The sequence below is a fragment of the Pipra filicauda genome, unplaced genomic scaffold (assembly GCF_003945595.2).
Source record: "Pipra filicauda isolate LSUMZ 115617 unplaced genomic scaffold, ASM394559v2 scaffold176_size3548034_pilon, whole genome shotgun sequence".
NCBI lineage: Eukaryota > Metazoa > Chordata > Aves > Passeriformes > Pipridae > Pipra > Pipra filicauda.
Window position 1 is genome coordinate 2,650,213 of NW_024104283.1, and position 21,193 is coordinate 2,671,405.

At 45.1% G+C, this 21,193-nt stretch overlaps 1 protein-coding gene across 4 annotated transcripts in view; it reads right to left on the reverse strand.

Moving 5' to 3' along the window:
* Positions 1–4,418: 4,418 nt before the first annotated feature.
* Positions 4,419–21,193, reverse strand: part of METTL24 (methyltransferase like 24) — a 49,128-nt gene continuing 32,353 nt past the window's right edge. For 3 of the 4 annotated variants that reach the window (XM_039379817.1, XM_027747895.2, XM_027747896.2), the window contains exon 5: positions 5,692–7,242. In XM_039379817.1, coding sequence (XP_039235751.1) covers positions 6,928–7,242 — 315 coding nt within the window. In that variant the 3' untranslated portion in view covers positions 5,692–6,927. Of the gene's footprint in view, positions 4,752–5,691; positions 7,243–21,193 lie in introns of those variants that run through there. The other variant, XM_039379818.1, reaches the window with a different exon arrangement.

Below are 21,193 nucleotides of genomic sequence, written 5' to 3' on the forward strand. Positions count from 1 at the left end.
CTATGATGGTAATCCACCAAAAAGAGCTGGGATGTTCCAGTGGTATTCACATTTGAGTCATCATTTCTAGGCAGCAGAAAGCGGACTCCCATTTCCCCCTTGTGTAAGGTGCTGCCTTATCAGGGTAAGGGACGTAACACGAGCTGTCTGCAAAGATCTCTTTGGGAACTAGCTGAAACTCTTTACATCAGGCAGGTCAAACTGTGCCTTGAACAGAGACTTTTATTTAAGGGAAGAGATCCACTCATTTTTGCAGGTGGTTCCCTTCAAGTGCCAGGCATGCTCTGCAGATGCTGCCCCTGAAAGTCAGGTGGGGAAGCAGGTATAAATGTCCCTGAATGTAGGTCAGCTCTGAACTTCCACCAGCACTAAACCAGGTCTCTACTGACTGCAATTAAATGTCACATTGTATTAACAAGCAGGAAAAATTCACAAGTGATTCCTACTGAATAACCCTGAGGATCTTTTCAAGGACAGGAGAGCGGCTAATGAAGCTCATGAAATCAAAGTTTTGTAATGAACCAGATGGTCTCAGCTGTTGAATAATTCACCAGAGAGAATGAGTGCCATTTCTTCAGGTGTGCTACTGGGTGATATGTCTTCTTGGCATCTGCCAAGAAAGGCCAGACATATGTTCCCTTTACGCTTTCTTTGTTCTTTCACAGTTGAGAGGCTCTCATGAAGAACAAGTCACAAGTCACTGATGGGATCAAAGCCTGGGGCCAGAAGAGCATGCAATAAATGGCAGGTTTTGGAGTGCAGCAGGAGGTCAGACCTTTCTTTGGTCAAAATTCTGAAACTCCACAGTAGCCAGCATGGCATTCAGAAAGAGGCTGGTTTTTCTGGAGGAGCATGTTAATGTTCTAACCTGCTGCCATGGGCTCTCTATGGAAAGCTTATGATGCAGTATTAACTGTGATAATTTTGGGGGATTCACATCTCTTGCTGCTCTTCATCTTCACTAGGTCACAGGCAGCACCTGTAAACTCCACAAATCCGTGTGATTTATAAGTCGCTGTGGGCCTCTCTGAAAGAGAAATACCCTCACAGAAGGATCTGTGCAAATAAAACTGCTCCTACACATGGGTATCTCTGAAAAGATCCACTTTAGACTGAGCTGAAACATCTGGTGGAGTTGTCCAACTGATGCAATCATGGCTCCACATCAGGAATGAGACCTGGGCATTGTGTCTTTGTTAGCTGGGTTTGGCACTGGCTGTGGCCACCATGAATGACCTGAAGTGTGGGCAATAAGGAGGCTCCTGGGCTGGAGGCAATGAGCTGGTTGCTCTGGAGAGCTGATGTGGATGCCTACAGGGAGCAGGGGGAGATGCCCAATGCACCTGGGGACAGCAGGCCAGGAGTCTGGGGGACAGCAGGGCTGGGCAATACCCATAACAGTGATGCTGAGCAGATCTGGGGCTGAGTCTGACCTTCCTCCTTAGCTGCTGCCAAGGGAAGGGCCCTGCAGTAAGTCTCTGAAGAGCCATCTCCTTCTCTCTCTCAGACAAATGAGAGGGAAAAATGGGCTCTACTGCATTCTCTACAAGAGATGCTGGGTGCTGCCCAGGTGTGGCAGCCTTGTAGCAATGCCAAGACAAGCCAGTGGCTCTTTCTTCCTGCCTGGGCATGGCCACGCCATTACCAGTCTCCAGGCTGTGGCTATAATGGCAGAATGCCCTGCCCACGCTGGTTTTAATGGTGCACTCTGTACTTAGCCCCTGAAGAAGGGGGAACCTATGGTGGTTTCTGCACAGGTCTGATCTGGGAAGAGATGTGGAGTGCAACACTGGCATATGGTCACTGCGTGGAGATGGTCTCAACAAGCTCATCACCACCTTCATAGTCTTTCCAACAGTCTCTCTCCTCCAGAGCTGCTCCTGGGCAGTGGAATGCTCCCAGCAAAGAGCTATCCTACAGGAACAAGGCCAACTCAAACATGGATGCCAGACATGTGCAGATGTCCCAGAGGTAGCTGGTCTTGTTGAGAGACAGCATGTAGCAGAGGTTGGCTGGTGCATCTTCAGCTCTGGCTGAAGCAGCATGAGCCTGCGGATGACAGAATTCCCAGATCCCTACCTTTCTCTCTCAGCACAGGCTGGAGATACCACCCGAGCAGGGTGTACAGCTGGGACCCTAAAACAGGTAGGGGGCAATTGTGCCTGGGTACAGCAGTGGGTGGACAGAAACTTACCACACACAACGTCCCTCAGCACCAGCCTGTCCACTGCGGCATTCAGCCAGCGCTGGCTTGTCTTCTCGCTGTGCACGTACCTGGCAGCTCAGTCCTTAGGAGATGGGAATTGAATTCATTTAAGGGTCTCTCCTTTAGGTAAAAGAGATCAATAAAAGAGAAGGGGTAAGGGCACAAAAGCAAGATCTCAGAAAGAAAGGCTGAACTCTGCTCTAAGAGATGTGAAGTAGCAAGGCACAGATAGTGCATTAAATAAGTGCTGTTCATTCTCCTACAATATCACATAACTGCCTCCAGCATGATAGATGGCTTTTATCTATCTTGCATTTGAGATAAGGTTTTCTTAAAAATTACCACAGTTATTGGAATCTTTTTTTTCAGAAGATGTAGCCTGAAGTGTTCCTGACTACCTGGCAATCCCAAGCAAGAGATTAGTTGAGAGTTTACTGAACTCTCTTACTAACCAAAGAAAAACCAGGATGGACCTCTACTCCACTTCTGTAATTTCCATATTGCCATTTTTACTTCAGGGAAATAGAACTATGGAAGATATGCATTGCTTTGGAATTTTAACATCTGGGAAAAGTCATGTGATTTGTTTTTTGCCCCGTATCTATTGGTTTCTTAAACAAATGATAATAAGCTACTAAGCTACATATTCTAAGAGTAGTTAGGAGAAAAAACCTGTACAGTGCTAGAGCCCATATTTTTATGTTTTATTAATAAATCAGGACTTGCAGCTGGACTTTTGCCACCCCATTATTTGAAAAATGGGAGTTGAGCCATTCTGCAGTGCACCAATCGTGATCATTCCAATAAGCTAGATATTAGTTTAGGAAACCCTGGCAGCCTCTCGCATTTTGATGAATCTCCTCATGGCCCTGCATCATTAAACAACCTCAGTACTTAATGTATGAGGGTTAAAGGAAGCATGACTGTCACAGAAGACATTTCCTACTTATTTTCTAAGGTCGTGGATCTCTTGGGTTGTGTATTAGCTGGCTCAGGGATGGTAATAGGCAGCTTGGCCCTGAGGAAAGTCCTTTGCCCAACTCTTGGATGTGGGGAATTCAATGCATCTGCAACAGGTCATCTTGATTTTGATGCAGAGCTGAGGACATGGTGGGCCCCCACAGCGTCCTGCTCTGGGCAACTGCAAAGCCCCTTGCTCCCCAGTCCAGGCAGGATGTGCAGAAGCAGAAACAGGAGCTACTTTTATAGAATCATAGAATATCTCCAGTTGGAAAGGATTCAATAAGGATCATTGGGACAAACTCACTACTCCTCACAGGCCTACCTAAAACCAAACCACACAACTAATAGAGTCAACTAGACACCCCCTGAACTCTGATAGGCTTGGTGCTGTGACCACTTCCCTGGGAAGGCTGTTGCAGTGACTGACCACCTTCTGAGTGAAGAACCTTTTCCCAGTGTCCTGTCTGAACTTCCCTTGACACAGTTTCATTCCATTTCTTCATGTCCTGTCACTGGAGAGAGGAGAGCAGCATCTCCCCCTCCACTGTCTCTCTTTAGGAAGTCCCTTCAGGAGGTCACTCCTCAGCCTTCTCTTCTCCAGTCTGACCAAGCCAAGTGATCTCAGCCACTCCTTTTAAGTCTTGCCCTCGAGACCTTGCACCATCTTAGTCACGCTCCTCTGGACACACTCTAATAGTTTGATGTCCTTATATTGCGGCATCCAAAACTGCACACACTACTTGAGGTCAGCAGTGCAGAGTAGAGCACCTCCCTCGACCAGCTGGTGATGCTGTGCCTGATGCACTCTAGGATATGGTTGGCCCTTTTGACTGACAGGGTAAACTGCTGCCTCATATTCATCTTGCCATTGACCAGGACCCCAGAACTCTTTCTGCAGGGCTGCTCTCCAGCGTCTCATCCCCCCAGTTTGTACGTATAACCAGGATTACCCCCTCACAGCTGAAGAATCTGCCACCTGCTCTTGTTAAATTATACCAGAAAGCAAAATGGCACCAGCAGGTATTCCTCAGCCTTGAGACAAACTGGAAAAGATGGCCTGGCCATGTCCATTTACTAAACACTTTCAGCTTCTCAAACAAGGTGGCTGCATCCAGGCTGTCGTTGGCTTGGGCTAACTCATGGCCATGCCTAGGAATCATCTGGGAGAATCCTAGATGGCCTGAGCCAAAATTGTGCCAAGGATCTTGTCAGTTAACCAGGTAGCCACTCCTGTGAATGCTGCCTGTCACTGCTAAATTTCCTAGCATAGGCATAGCCGGGATCATCACCTGTCAGTAGTCCAGATCCAGCAGCACCATCCATCTTCTTCCCTAAACGAGGCATTTGATGTGCAGAAGCCCATGTTAAGTCCCCCCCTTAGGATTAAACTCCACTTCAGCAAATCCTACTGTAACTACAGAAGTAGAGGGATTTCTTTTTAAAAGTGAAATGAAAAGGGGGGGCAATAAATCATTTCCATCTTGTATTTACCCAGCTCAGTGTGTAACAGCTACTGGCGTTGAAGGCTTTCTTTTTCAGGAACATCTGTGGTTTTGATAAGTCTTTGTAGGTATAGAAAAGCCTGAAGTCCTTCAGCTTTATGTCATACGACATAAAGCACAGTCAGTGTGACTGAAAGGCATTAGATTGAAAACCAGCATGCATTGGTTATAAAAGAAAAAGTTTGTTTAAAAAGTTAAAGTTTCAAACGTGATTAGGAAGACTGATACAAACCAAAACACATGAGGGTACAGAGCCAGCTTTCACTGAAGAGATTAAAACCCCTCCATTTCCACTAGCCCCTCCCATGCTAGTCCTTCATCAATTGAAGCAGGGAGGGGTGTTTTCTGCATCTTCCAAAGCAATCCAAGGTTTGTGGCTTCTGTGGTCAACATAGATGCTCGAAGTCGGATTTGCTGCAGCAGTTTCAACCCCTACAATGACTCCTCAGGTCGAGGTGGGAGGCAGGTGCTGGGGCCAGAGCTCCCCACAGCCCCCAAGCAAGGGTGGTGGGAGGAAAGCTGCCTGAAGGGTTGAAGCAGTTTCTGCTGGCAAGAGTGGTCCCTGCCCACCCTGGGTCAGCAGGAGCCCTCAGAGAGGTGGGAGAGGAGGAAAGCAGATGCCTGGCTTGGAATAAAGCCTGGGGAAGGTGAGGAGAATGGCTCGATCAACTGGTGAGGCAAAGCAGGGCCTCAGAAAGAAAGGTGACTTGTCTGCCTGGAAGGAAGAGCTCCTACCTCTGGCTGCTTGCTGAGATCCTATGGACTTCTTGGGTCCAGCACAGGTTCCTGCTCTGGGAAGGAGGGGATGAGGGTGGTGAGGCAGCAGAGAGGTGAAGAAGGAAAGGAGGGTATGAAAGAAGAAAATGCCAGGACTAAGAGAAGGAACTACATGGGGACAGAGGGAGAGACTTGTTAAAAACAAAACACTGGGCTGAGGCACACCAAGGGGAGGGACACCAAGCCCTGCAGAAGTCAGAAACCAAAGGCATTTACAAAGGCCACATATTAAAGACATGCAAGTGGTGATATATTGTATTTTAATGCAAAGTTTAATGTCAAAATTCTTTTAAAAATAAGAAAAACCCTAATCTGCTATATATTTTTTAGCTCCCCCCATTCCTTAGCTCCCCAGGAAATGCCAAAGGCTGGCTCCTTGGGGGTGCACTGCAGACAATCCACATCCCAGCCTGCAGAGCCCCAGCACAGCAGCAGACCAGGGCACCTGCCTGAGCCACCACCTCTGCCAGCATCGGTGCAGATCCAGGGTCTGGCCTCTTTGTGCAAGGGACAGGCAGCTGGGCCAGCGAGGTGTTGAGGAGGTGCAGGTGTTCAGGCACAGCACTGGAGAAGGCATCAGCAAATGGTTCAAAAGAAACAAACAAAAAGACCAGGTTTCACTTTCATCTCTTTTACGTAAGTATCTTGCTAGATGAAAAGCCATTCGCTGCAGCCATTGCATGACTAATTTAAATCAAGCAGGTTTTTGAGCAGATGAACTAGGGAAGCCCTTTCTTCTGTGGCTGAAGACTATGGAGGGTGAGGAGGGAGAGCACTGGCAGCAGCTTTTCCAGCAGCTGAGTGTCTCTGTCCCACCGTCTCCTGTGTCAGAAGCGTTGAACTCGCTTCATGCAGCCAGACTAGCTTAAAGAGCCAAAGTCAGAGCACCCAGAAGCTGCTCAACGAAATAGGTAGAAATTTAGTTTGGTGGTGAATTCTGCCTCTGCCCAATTCAGCTGAAATTTGCCAGTGGGTTCAAGAACATACTGTTCTTGACTAAAATTTGTTCCATAGGAAACAAAGCCAGAGTAAAGAAGGTGCAAATCAAAGACAATTGCTTTACAGAGAAGTAACACTTGACCGTTTCTTAGAAAGGCACCTCCTCAGAAGCACTCTCCTGCCCAAGGGCTGGCACAGCTGAGCCAGCACAGCTTCCCAGGAAGCCCCACCTTGCTGGCATGCTCAAGCATAGAGCAGCCTGGAAAAGCCTTGCTGTTAGCTTGCCCAGGCAAACCTTTACAGAAACCTCTGTCCTCTGAGACAGTGTACCCACCGGCAAATATGTTGCTACACAGCTCTGCACCATGTATCTTCTCCTAGTGCCAGGTCTTTCGACAACATATAAATAAAAAAGCCAGGCCATTTTGTTAGCAGTCACCACGTACAAATTTAGCAACCTAAGACAGTGATGCCAAAGTCCTCTTCAGTAATGCTCCAGGGCCAGATGCCTCGCAGTCACACATCATAAATTCCTTTCTGCTATTTCCATCTTGTATTTACCCAGCTCAGTGTGTAACAGCTACTGGCGTTGAAGGCTTTCTTTTTCAGGAACATCTGTGGTTTTGATAAGTCTTTGTAGGTATAGAAAAGCCTGAAGTCCTTCAGCTCCAGTTCTCGGAGCAGACTGTACCAGTACCGCACCACCGTGCTGTCATTGCCGCTAACTTCAAATCCAGGCCAGTGGATGTGCACCTCAAAGACCAGCTGTCCTATCTGCTCAACAACATCTTCCAGGATCAGGTTTTCCAAAATTTTCCACTCAGCACTCTCCACATCTGCCTTGAGGACATCAATCTGCAACAAAAGCACCATTACTGTGTGAAAATGAGAAACTTTGCAATTATAGTTAGAAACAACTGAGGCCAGGCTTGATCATTCTTTAATATACATAGTTGTTCTTATGTATAAATAATTTTGTAGTAAACAAAATTTAAAAATCTCAGAGGACTAACAGGGGCAGTACACGATATTTCACGCTTGCCTGTTCACAGCCCTTCTCCTCCTGCCTCCAACTCCTGGTCTGAAAAACTATGTATCCCAAGGTGCTGATGCAGCTCCTTCTACAAACAAAGCATGTTACTGTTCCTTCACAATTCTTGTGGTGGCATCACATCTATGAAAGAAAGCAACCTACCTAACTAAGCAGAGACAGTAAGGCTCGACTGTTCCTTATTTCTCCGTCACAAAATTCCATGACAGATCTAAACACACTAACAGGGATTACTTGCACCACAGTTGAGTGGGGTCCTCGTGAGCCAGATGCTACATGCTCCACACAAGTGCAGGAGGAGGCCAAAGTGAAATGAATACGAGAGTAGCTCAGGTCAGCAGGCATCACTACAGATGCTGAGTGAGGAGGACCAAAACAATAGATAATTATGTAGAGTCTACAGGGTTTTAAGGGCAGCTTCTCCAAAGAAAAACACATAGCAGGAAAGAAGCTGTGAAGGTGTTTAAAGGGAATAACAGATCTAATAGAAAAGTTCCCTGCTCTAGTTTTAGACCGTTATTTAATTTTGTGGTGAGATGTTCAGCAATCCAACTTCTCACAGCCTTACACAACTGTGGGTTTACTTCACCTGGAGATTAGCGGGTGCAGGGGAGCTGTAAACTGAAATGAAAAGTGAGTATTTCATCACCTTTTCACACCTGCTAGAAAACAATGACTGCAGTGCAGTAGTGATCACAAGCTGCAGAGCTCAAGGGTCTGTGTTTCCCAGAGCCACACGGGAAACTCCCACACTGTGAGAGTACAGGGTTCACCTGTGCCAGTTCCACCTGAGCTGCTGCTTCTGCCCATCTGCTCACACTCAAGATATGTTTGAAGTGAAAAATTGAGTTAATTTAGAGTCAAGAATACTGAAAAAAAAAAAAAGCCAACAAAACCCAAACCAAACAACAACGACAAAAACCAAACAAAACCCCCAGATTCTCTCACACCTTAACTGTCATGGCAGTGTTGAAAAAGGCACCTGTGCAGGTACAGGCCAGAAATTTGGGTGAGTAATGTAAAAGCATTGCCAAGGCAACAGTTTTCCTAAGCTGCACCATCCCAGGATGCCTCGCTGGTGTCTTGCCATGCCCCATCCATGTTGGCTGGGGCCCTGGCTCCCAGACCCCTCTGCCCTGGGCGCAGGGCAAGGGGTTGTACTGTGAGCACGTCTCCTGTACCACCAGGGCTCTGCATTGCATGGGCCATGGCCAGAAACCATAGGGCTGTGGCAAGGGGTATCTACCTTCCCTTGTTCTCCGGATGGCTGACTGGAGACACAACAGGTTGATCTGCTGAGGTGCAGAGCTCACAGCCATGTCAGCCCTACTCAGGCGCTGTGCTCCAGCACTACAGATGGGTATGGGATGCAAGAGTCTGTAGGTTCTGGACATGTGCCCATTCTGTTCTCCATCTGTAAAACAAGGGTATTAACCATGGAACACCCTCTACAGAGTGCAGGGGTTGTGCTAATGAAGGGCTGCAAGACTTCAGTAGAACAAGCTGTAAAGCAGCTGAAAATAACACACTGCATTTTCAGAGCAGGACTTGGGAGAGTGGGACTTGAATGAGGTCCATGGTCACAGCCCGAATAACAATAAGCCAAGCCACTGCTTGTCTGCTCATTAAGGCGGCATTGTGCCTCCTCCACGCTGTGGGAGGCAGGGAGCCAGTGGAAAAAGACTGAGGGATTATGGAATTAAAGCCCATATTGTGGCATGTCCGCATGGGGAGCAGAGAGGAAGGTTGCACAGACAACCTCAGCTCTGGTATTTCCTAACTTGACTCTACAACAAAGAGCCTGTCAGTCTGTCCATCCGTGGGTCAGTGAAACAGTTGAACATAAGGCTCCCCTGGGTTCAATGGGAGGCTGAATGTAAATGATGCTGCTCATGACATTTCAGCTGAGACCTACTTCATGGGTGAGCTCACTTGTTTTCCTTTATACATTTAAATAGGTTATTTATTTTTCAAATACCAACTCACATCTCTACCTGTAATGCAATTTTGCAGGCAGTTCATTCTGCATGGGTGCAATTGCCATAGGACCACACACTGCTGCACTTAAGATACCAAAGATTTTTATCTCTGGGAGATTTCTGTAACTTTGACAGCAGACAAATTATTCAAAACTTTATATTCTTGGGTGATAGAGCAGGGGGGTGGGTGTATAGGGGAAGAAATGTTTCTATGCATTTGCTTTTGTTTTCCCATGATCTTACTTTATGGCAACAGTAGGACATCTTTTTTCCATGGTAATATTTGCGGTCATCATACAGCTTTGTTTGTTTTTCTTTTGTGACACTAACTGCTGCTCTGGCTGCTCAGCAGGACTCTCATGCTCTGTGTTGTATTTGCAAAACTGATCTGAAAAGTGGCTGCTAACCAATGTTTCAGTAGGAGAAAGTGAGTTACCACAATAACTGCTTAAACACACACTGAAACGACCAGGAAAGAAACACAAGGCTAGTGGGGATGTGCTGCACACTCAGACCAGAGGCTCTTTGCTGCCTTTAGTGCTGTGCACTGCTCAGAGACCTGGAGGGAGGAGGGTACCTGTCTCTACCCACCAACTTCTATGACTGCCTTCCAGGCAAGGTGTTCCTTTCAGCCCAGTCTCCATTTTATGCCACAGATAGTGCAAAATAAAAGGCAGCACAGCTCTGTGTCAGAGGATCTGAGCAAATAACAAGCGTCCTGCTAACACCAAATGCAAGTTTTGTGATGATTAGACAGCTCAGGAGATATTTACCATCAGTGATAAGCAGCACACTACTGATAAGAAATACACTACCACCTTCCAGTGGCCTTGATTCAAAGTGCCGGTGAAAGGATTAGTGGACATGTCTATAAATTCAGAGCTCTAATTCATCCAGGAGCGCAGCTGGAGTCTGCTGCTGGGAGTAAATCCCAGAGGGCAAAGATCTGCAGCGCCTGAAGGTAAAGTATGGCAGTCAGTTTCAAGCACTCACAAAAGCTGCTTCCTCTTATCTTCCACAAATCCTTTTATCCTCCAAGAACTAACTAGGCTATCAGAGAAAAGTAAAAAGTGTGGATTTTTAAGTGTTTTCTCAGTTTAGCTCCTTTGAAAAAGCACTGCAGCATTGTACCACTTACGCTTGGATAAAAAAAAGGGCCTTGCTCGTGCACAACCAAGCATATAAAACAGCTGAAAAAAATGTGTTTTAGTTAGTGAAGGTCAACACATACTGTATGAAGGCTCATTTCTTCTTTTTAGGGTAATGACTTGTTACAACTGTGCATCATTTCCTACAGCAGAGATCAGATCTCTGTTCACCTTGATCACTTTTGAAATACCGGGGTTAAGGGGGATTTCAGGCTCTGCTCTGCCCCGTGGGCACCATTTAAAGCTCCCCATGGAGAAGAGTCAATTGAGAGTGAGTAGCTGGAGGAAGCAATTTAGCTGTATTATTTCCACCATGAGCTCAGCATGTGGAAGTGAAAGCCAGGAAAGGCAAAACAACAAATGCTGTACAGGTCACGTAAGGAGGATCCCTCCAGTTCTGCGGGAGCAGGTCTGTGGTGCAAGCTGGGAGCAGGGAGAGGAGAGCTGGTTACAGCTTTCAAGCACAGGAACAGAGCTCAGAACAACCTGGCCTCCTGAATCGCAGGGCCGCCCCCACGATTTGAGGCTGGGAGAATTAACCCTTTGCTCTGGTTCCCTGATACCCGGTTACCATTTTGACATCAGCTGTAAAGCAAGATAAACTCTGCTGGTTTATGCATCAGATTTTTCCCTCTCCGCCTAAGTACAATTCTCTATTTTCAGCAGATAAAACTCTAGAAAAAGCTATTTAATTCACATTTTGATAGCACGTGTCTTTGCAGGTAACAACAGGTTCTTGATAATGTTGTATTCAAATGTGTCTTCCCTCTTATTCTTTTCCCATCTGCAAATTTTCAGCATGATACTTCCCCCACTTTCTTTTCCTCTCAAAATGCATTCACAGCCCCTCCTCACCAGCAGGAGATGGCTTGGATGTAAAGTCCCTTCCATTCCCTTTTATTCTGAGCTGAGACTGTAATTGATGGCAGACAGGATGCCACATAGCCTAATAGCAAATTATGCTCCCAGCAACTTGTGACTGTCTCTCCCCACGCTCCCTGCAATCAGTGGGAGGGGGAAACATCCTGTCTCTCTCTCTCAGCCATCTGCTGGAGGGACCAGGACTGCTGTGGGCATGGTCTGAGCAACATGGATACTGAAACAGGAAGAAAAGTCAATCACTACTGATCAGTGATATACAGCTCCAAACAGCAGCATTTCTTCTAATTACTTCCCTTCCTTCCTGCTCACATTGACACTTCTCTCTGCAGCGGTCAGTATAGCCAGTTTCACACTGACTCTGGTGCAAATGTGTCATTTGAGATTGTTCACTCCCAACGTGACAGATCAGGCACATCTTCAAGTATCTGCTTAAGGCATCAAAGTCACAAAGCTGATTTGTGCAGTTGGGTGGTTACATGGTCTTTGGTCTTTTTTTACAGTAAAAAGCAACTGTCCAGTTGATATACACATCACTGAAACAAAACCAGCAGTGAGTGCAGGCGAGCTTTGTTCCTCTGCTCTCACCTCCGATCCTCCACAGCCTTGCAAGTGACAAAGAAACCTTTCCTCCCAGTTCTTGTAATGTGCTTCCATGAAAGCATTACTCAGCAGGAGCAGGATACAAAGTAATTTTAGGTTTACCACTTGAACTAGAGAAAATGTTTCAAAATCATATTAAAAAAACTTATTTAACTCTCTCATAGCCAACTGTCAGTATAGCAACATCTTGCCAGATGCAGTAATGGCCCCAGACAAATGTATCCATCCAGAAAGCCCACCCAGCACATGCAGGAGGCATCAATCTCAGCTGCATGCTCAGGAACACTGTAGCACTTTGCCCATGCTCTCCCATAGGGGAGTGCTCCCAGCAAGGATCCATGCAGGCACCCCAAGAGACTTCCTCCCACAGATGCAGAGCCCAGGTCAACCTGACTGCCTAAGGGCAACCTGGCACTTTCATTCCCCACTTCTTCTCTTGGTCTCCAATGCCGAAACATTTCCCATGTACTCTTTCCATCCAAAAGCAATTTCTCTCTGAGGACTCATTACAGAAAAAAAGATAACATACACCCACTCCAGTCCAGTTAACTGGACCAGTTAAGTGATGTCTCTTACTCCAATGGACAGGCAGAGAAGAAGAGTCCTTTTAGCTGGCAGAAGGCTTTTCTCAATAACACTTTACCAAGGGACAAAATAATCTCTGGACAAACAACCACCATCTGATTCATGAGATCAGCATGGCCTGACATCCTTTCTGCCTAGCTGCACTTTGTCAGGTCACTTCTGTTACCACAAAATCTTCCTTTGCCACAGGACTAGTTTTATTGGCATCTTCCCATCTTAATTCATGCTGGGCACTGGACCAGCCAGAGACAGCAGCTCACTCGTTAATCATATTCTGGTCATAAAATAATCCAGGTCTCCGAGCCTGAGTTGATTTTCTGACAAGTTTGATGGGTTTAGCTAGCTCTACACTATAATGATCTTAAAGTCAGACATCTTGTCTAGCTTGCTGCCCACCAAGACCAAGGTTCCTCTACACTGACCTAGAGAATAGGATCTACAAGCCCTCTGCATGGAGTAGGCCAACACTGCACATAGACAATGCCAAGGGAGACCTTCCTCTCTAAAAGAAATTGAGCATCAAAGATCTTGGTTTCCCATTACTTTAAACTGAGACCAGTCTCCAGAGCAGGCAACAGGAACCTCACCACTAGCTGAAGACTCAAAGTGACGCCTTCTCAGAGGAAACAGGGCGAAGAGTCACCATGAGGACGTAAGCCCCCAAAGAGTGACCTCCTCACCTGCTCAGAGTGGCAGCAGCTCACAAGTGTGCACCTCTGCTCAGAACACTGTGCCCCAGCTCCCATTTGCACTGTGTTACCTTTTTCAGTTTGCACAGCTCTCCTGTTGTACACTAAAAGATGAAAACATCCCCTCGCCAGATCCTTGAATCCAATGGCTAGATTGCCAAAGTGGTAAAAATACCAGAAGGGAGCTGCAGAAACCCTGACCTTAAGTTATTTAACAGCCTAATCAGCAGCAAAAGCTCTGCTTGCCAAGCCCATGCTGCAAACAGACTTTTTAGATACTGCACTTATTCCCCCAGCGGCCAGGCTGGGAGCGCAGCCGCTCTGCGCGCAGCCCTGGCCGAGCACATGAGTTGCTTTGCAAAGAGTGTATTCAGCCATCTAATCTTGCAGGAGATGTCCCGCTGCCTGCTCCCCCCAGAAAGGGGGAAAGTCCTTTTCATTTCTATTCTTTTGATCTTCTCTGCCAGACGCTGCTGGACGCCTGTGGGAACGGATATTTACTCAAAAGAATAAATGGTGTATGCTAGACCCTCAAGTCTCTTCATTAGAGGGGAACAAACATTTGCAGCCTGTTTATGTTGCCCCAGCACCAAGCAAGGACAGTGGGATCCAGCTCTTTGCTTATATAAAGCCACATTATCCCAGTATTGCAAAAGGTGAAAGCCAGCAGCAATGGGACAACTGCATTACAAGGGGACAAGGGGGTAGTCAGCAGGAGGTTTGCAATAGAAGGCAAATAGTTAAGCAGCGATTGATTTGAAAACCCTGAGGAGCAAGACCTGTGAGTGTGTGTGTGTGCAGCAAGGGACAGAGGGCTTAGGCTACTGTAAAACAGTTACACACAGTAAACAGCATTTTGGCTGCAAGACCTTCTATTATTTATTAATTGCTTGTTAATGCCCATGGGGGCTTTCAAAATGTAAGTAATTGAAGAAAGGGATCAGAGTCCCACCTTCAAAAAATGTTCACCACACTTTAAAGAACATCTCTCGCAGGATGAGAATCTGCAGCCCTGGTATAACTGGGTAGCTCCAATTAAATTTGGTGGAGAACTTGGTTCCCACTTGCACTAGACAGAGCAATCTTTAAGACTACACCCCTTCATGAGAATCTATTTGTTTCACTCCATTTCTGGTCCAAAGTGCCAACCTGCCTCCTTACTGTTTTGCTGTTTGTCCACCTTGCTATTTGCTTGCAACCATGACAGGAAGAAAGCTGCACATTCCTGAAAACACGAATAAGAAACACCCAAAAATGCTTGCACGTCTCAGATTTCATCTGGGACAGCCACTAAGGAGGGACAGAAGAGCTGCTGAGCCTTTGACCTCTGTATTTTAAATTTTTGAGAATGGAGGGATATCTTATACTGCTGTCAAATCAACAGTGAGATCAGAAAGGATCCAGACACTAAGGGGAAAGTATTCAAATGAGATACGTCCAATGCCAATGACAAAAATTTGTAAACCATAAAAGGAGGACGTATGAGCTACTAAGAACAAACATGGGGGGAAAAAAAGCACATTGTTCAGAGAGCTCCTAAGTGCTCTAGATAGGACATTTATCTAAAGAGCTTGTTAATGTCAATTATTCCCTGGAATTTGTGAGAAAGATGGGTAGTGGAGAAAAATGACAATGCTTATAAGAAAGGCATTGTTCTCAATTCTAATTAAACCAGTGTCATGTTATGGACCACCACCCTGAGCAAATATTCAGCACCTTGGCTAAATTAAAACCATACAGATTCACACTTCTGTGTTTAAGGCAGTGTTAATGGCTTAAGCAGGAGTGGGGAGCATGAATATTCATCTGGTACCACCTCGAGAAGCAGTGCAGGTTCCCCAGGCTCCTGCCGAACTCCAGTTGTGGTGGGAGGAGGGAACCAGGACTGACTGGTTTCTTACAGTAGCAGAATACCAATGAATACACAGTGCCAGCAGTGAGTGCCACGCTCTTCTGGATGCAACTGTTTGACACTGAAACAGTGGTATGCTGCTGCTGCTGCTGTTGAAAAGAAGGTGGAATTGAACACAGTCTGCACAGCCCTCTAGTAGAGCTGGGGGAAAGCAGATTTTTAATACCTGATTTTTTTCTGAAGGGTCTTAACAACCACAACAAAAACAACAACAAAAAAAGGAAAATAAAACCCTAAAAAATTGTCCTTGCTTTTTGATTTTTAGCAGACAATAATATACTCTGAAAGTGCCTTTTTTTTTTTAAGAGGACCTGCACAAGTTCTGTTTCAACAGTGCAATACTTCAATACTTTCATTACAAGTCAGGCATTGCACTAGCCCTTTTACTAGGAGAAGAAAAGGCTATGGATTGCATTATATTCGGCCAATGGTATCATTAAAAACATCTTTCCTCCATGCCTGACAATTGGATACTAAACAGCACCTTCAGACCACTCTCTAGAAACACCAATATTCTTAACAGTATCTTGAGAAGTGCTTCTGGTGGAGAGAATTTAAATGAGGCAAAAGGATATGTAAGAGACCAAGATAAAACCCTTTAAAGGAATGTGTATGAGGCACTCCATGTATACAACACAGAGAGCGAGAGGTAGTGAGCAGTAAATCACTGTCCAAGGATCTTTGCTTCCCGAAACATGAGGATGTCAAGCCCATTTGCAGCCAAACTCTTCAATCCACTTATAATTAAAATACTTTAGGCAGCAGCAGCCTCAGCTGACTAAGTAAATATACAGCTATTACCACCTTGATTTCATCATCCCTAGAATGAAAAAAAATATATATCCAGGAAAGAAACACTGTATGTCAGGAGCTTGGAGGTTACTCAGAGGCAACTACTACAAAGTTACAGAAGGCAGCACTTCCAACTGCAGCTGGAAATGTCTACACCAGTTTGATTGCCTCTTTTCAGCAAGTGGAGTAAAATTTGCCAACTCACTGATGCACACCCAAACAAAAAGGTTCACTACAGCACCGGTTAATGCTCACACTGCAGCTCTGCTGTCACTCCAAGGAAATCGGTCACATTTCACAAAGAATGGATTTGGCCCAGGATCTAAAAACATACCCTCAAAGGGACTGAATTTGTGTGTCACAGGCAGTAAGTCCCTCAAGAACTCGTAAACTATAGATCTAGAGGCAGATGCTTACTGTAGAATAACATGTTCTCCAGCACTCTGAGCTTTTGCTCTAACGGGATGACTTTTATAAAAAAAAAGTTACATATTCTGGCTAGCTTGCCCAATGTCATCATCTCCTGCACCCTCCCTTTCAGCACAACCTGGAAATCAGGTGCATGAGACTAGTTAGCACAACTCTGAAGTCCCGATCTCAGGATTTGTCAGATGCCAAGCACAGAGCTGAGTCTGTGGACAAGTCACTCAAGATGGGATGCACCTCATCCAGCCTTAGACATCTAAACCCAAAACAGTTGTCCAAGTTCCCTTGGACAAAGGATCACGGAGAAGAACAGGAATTTCTGAAAGGCAACTTGAGATGTACAGGCCACATCATCCAGCCTCTTTTAAATACCTGCCCTTGAGGGAGACAAACTGCACCTTAACAGTTTCACTTGAGTTTATACGGAACTCAAGAGCTATCTCAAATGTAGAAATTTAAGTTAATGGAGGTGAGTTTCATGTTCCTCCATTCTTTGGCAGGTCATTTATTTAGACTATGAGCTCTAAATGCTACGGTATTGCATCTGCCTGGTGCAAAAGGGTCCAGTGCTAATACAAGACTTTACTTTGCAGAGTTACTCCTACTACAAATAGGTCAGGACCAGCCATTTACACTTAAAAAACCCCAGTGTTCTGGGACAAATCTCCTTCTACTGTGCCATTCAGAAACCAATATAACAAGGAGATGGCCTGATGAGTCACAAAAAAGCAAATAGGATGACAAGCAGTAACAGTGCAGACATTTCCAGGGAAGGATGGGGAAGAAGGCAGGTCACAGCCCGAGCCTTAGCAGACACACCACTGGGACTTTTGAATAGTATCAGTTGCTGATGTCCCAGCTGCAGGAGGGGCAGCACAACACTAATAAGATGTTACAGGAAATACAGGATCTCTCATGTCAGAGAAGTCTTAGAAAGGCCGGTATGATAACCCTCTAAAAGCCAAGGTTGTTCTTCACAACTATATGGGAATGGTAAATAACAGCTGCAGATAAAAGGCCACTTAAGCCTAAAGACCACTGATTGCACGAGAAAACTTGGATGTGAAAATAACGAGGCTAAAAATCAGATGAAGAGTGGGTTTTTTCCTTCTAGAATTGAGATCTTGGAGAAGCCCCAAATAAGCATAAAAAGCAGAGAAAAAATTAAACCCTTTCAAGACAGAACTCCAAACATTTACTGAAGGATTTGTGACGCAACAAGTCAAAAGACCTTGTCTCATTTGTTCTTTCTGACACTAAGCCACATGTAGCAGAGCAGATCTGAACTTGTGCCTCCAGCTCCAGCAAGGCGAAAGGGGCTGTTCCCTGGCTGCAGCAGGAACAGTGACAAGGACTCACCTCCCTGCAAGAGCTCCCAGGCTTCTGAGCTCCTGGCTTCTCATCCTGAGCTCAGGCTTTCATACTAGGACATAGACCAGTCTGCAGGTGCTCATCAGCTGGTACTGAGGACCTTCTGTGTGTTAAGATGACAGTTGAGCTGAGTGTACAAACCCTGGTGGCACTCACACATTGAACTTGGACACAGCAGCCCCCGTAACTCACACTAACAAACTCACGGCTCCCTGTGCAATACCTAAGTCTACCCTTGCAGGGGATAATCAAAGTTAAATGATTTTGTCTAGGTAGGGTCAAGAATTCATAAGCCTATTCTGGCCCCCGTAGTCCTGAGGCATACATAGTAAAAGAGTAATTGTACGAATTTGGTTGCTACAAAACTTGAACATGGATGTTTCCCACCCTGAAGAGTAAAGTTTTTGTTTTGTTAAATAAATCTCCATGCACAACTAAGCTGTGATACATTTTCCCTGGACTTTTATATTATTAAATTACTGCCAAAAGAGCCAATTTTAAACCAAAATTGGAAATCTTTTCTTTAATATTTGCTCTTTCACACCAGTCTTCACAAAACTTAAAGTGCAGCATAAAATAGATTCTACAGTATCTGCTTTAAGAGAGGAGCAAATGATAAATTACTTCTCTAAGAGGAGATGATGTTATTAATCAAAATGACTTCAGGGTGTAGTGTTTTGAAGTTGTATTGAGTATTAAATAACAGGTGAAGGGAAGGAGGTTTTTCCTTTTGAAATCCTAAATCTAAGCCTATTCAATAAAATGAAGCAGATACCTGTTAGCCAAGTTGTCACAGAAAAAAAATCTTCACGAAGAGACAGTGTAAATTGAAGCCTTCAAATCAAAAGCAGGACGTAAAGATTGCTTTGCATTTCTTTTCATAACGAATAATGACACAGTTTGGTCTCTTACAGAATTTGTTCAAGATTACTTGAATGGCAGGAAGTGAATGCAACTCTGCTGTCCCCTGAAAGTAACAGCTATGACCACTTCCTGATTAAATGAAGGTTTTACTTTGTATTCTCGAATTCTCCTTTTCAGATTAATTTATTTTACCAGGAGCCATTTCATCTGCTGCCGAGCTGTACTGCCAGGGAATGCAAATTCATAGCAGTTACTGAGGACATCACACAGGACTTATCCTACAGAGCTCCAGAGAGAGGAAAACTGCTACTGAAATAAGAGTTTGCATGTGTGAACATACATGCCCATTCAGGACAGAATGAAGTCTTGCCTGTTTCTGCTGTTCAGGGCCTTTCTGTCAAAGTTTTTTAATTGTGCTTTATAGCACAGTCTTTGGAATACAGAATACACGTAGTAGTTTGGTTTGAATTTCTGGTTAAGGATTACGGTTTTTTGGAGAGGGGATAATGTTAGAGTGGGGAGAAGGAGCTCACGTTTCAATATGGTTTTTCCCTTACAGTTTTATTCCATACTAAAATCTGGGCTACAAAGCAACCTTTTGAGGAAGACACTGACACCATACATAACACCAGTCCATGCTGGGACTAGGTGAATGGTTTATTTAGATAACTTAGCCCCCCTGTAGCTGAAATTAAATCTGGTGATTCCCTTGCAAGACCATGGAACCAGCTGTGACTGGTCTAGAAGGGCACTAGGATATATACTCAACGCTGTGTCCCACAGTAGGCTTGTATCCAAGTCAGGACATTACAGTCTGGATGAACAATGAGTACAATGGATTGTACTCTACCTGGAAGTCAGTTACAAGTAGGGTGTCACAGGGCCTATACTTGGATTCATCCTGATCAACTCCTTTATCAGTTACCTAGATGAGGAGTTCGATGACACTTCTACCATATTTATGGATGACACCAAATTGGTGAGATCAGCCAATAAAGACACACTAGGGCAGAGTTGCTCTGGACCCAGACAGACTGGAAGGATGGGCTGACAGGAACCTGATGAAATTCAACAAGGACAAACACCTAGTCCTGCACCTGGGGAAGAAGGACTCCCTGCAGAGACACAAGCAATGTGATTATATCCCTGTATATGGCACTTGTGAGAGCACATCTAGACACTACATCTAGTTTTGGTTCCCACAACACAATATACACAATGATAAATTGAGGAGAGCTCAGCTAGGAGTCACCAAGATGGTTGCAAGGAGAGACTGTGGGAACAGGGCTTGTTCAACCTAGGCAGAGGGGAAAAAGCATCAGCTTTGTTGAGGGGAAAAAACATCAGCCTGTAGAGCCTACAAAGAGGTCATCAAGACAGCTGAGACAGGCTCTTCAGCAGTGCTTAGAAGTAGGACAAGAGACAATAGGCATAGACTCAAATCAGGGTCTTTCAGACTGGATATAAGGAAAAATATTTTCATAATTAGAACAGTCCAGCAGGACAATAGCTGGCCCAGGGAAGTTGGGCAGTCTCTGTTCTGGAAAAAACTCAGTGCTTTTCAAGATGAGAGCAAATATAGCCTTGAACAACCTGGTCCGACTTCACAGCTGGCCTTGCTTCGAGCAGAGGACTGAACTATAGACCCTTTAAGATCCCATCTGTTTTGAATTATCCAGCGACTCTGTAGGAAGGTAAGTTCCCCATCCATTGATCACTAATCCATGGGGAACACCAGCATTGTAGCAACCTCAACCCAGTAGGTAGTCAGAAAATACGAAAGGGAAAGCTTCCACAAAGCTGAACGCCACTGCAATAGAAAAAGAATCATGTGCACTCAGTGGCCTTCTCCCTTTTTCCACTGTTCATTATCGATGCAATACAGAGCACGCACATTGAGTAAAAAAACTGAGCGTGAGGGGCAGGGAAGGGAAGATGAGCAAGATCAATTTTTACATCTTTATCCTTTCCTGTGGCCAATAAAATATTGCTCTTCTCAGAAGATACACCATTAAATTTTCAGTTTAGAACTGTACACCAGGAAATAAAACTTCCATGACATCCTTCAGAGATTATCCCAGGGCTTAAGAGATTTCATACTCTAACAGTTCCCAAAAATACTCTGACTACATGTTTCCTTTGTCAGCCACATCCTAATATAGTACTAGATATAGTACTAGATAAGTCCTCTACCCCCAGGCTGTTCACATTCCTCAGAGAACTGAGGACTGTTATGCCACACAGACAGTTAGAAAGATCGAGATCTTTTAATCTTTCCTCGCATCCACTCTTAACACCAAAAAGTGTTTGTATTTCTTGCCAAAATATCAGGATGGGTTTCCCTTTCTGTGGATGAGGTCCTATCACTGTCTGCAGAATAGCAGGTGTGCTCTCATCTGAGTCAGCGTGCAAACAAGCCCATTCAAGTCCTTTGATTCTCTTGCACACAAAACCCCCAAACTGCAAGTTTTGTTTTCAAGCACTCCAGGAGGCCTTGTCTGTGCTGT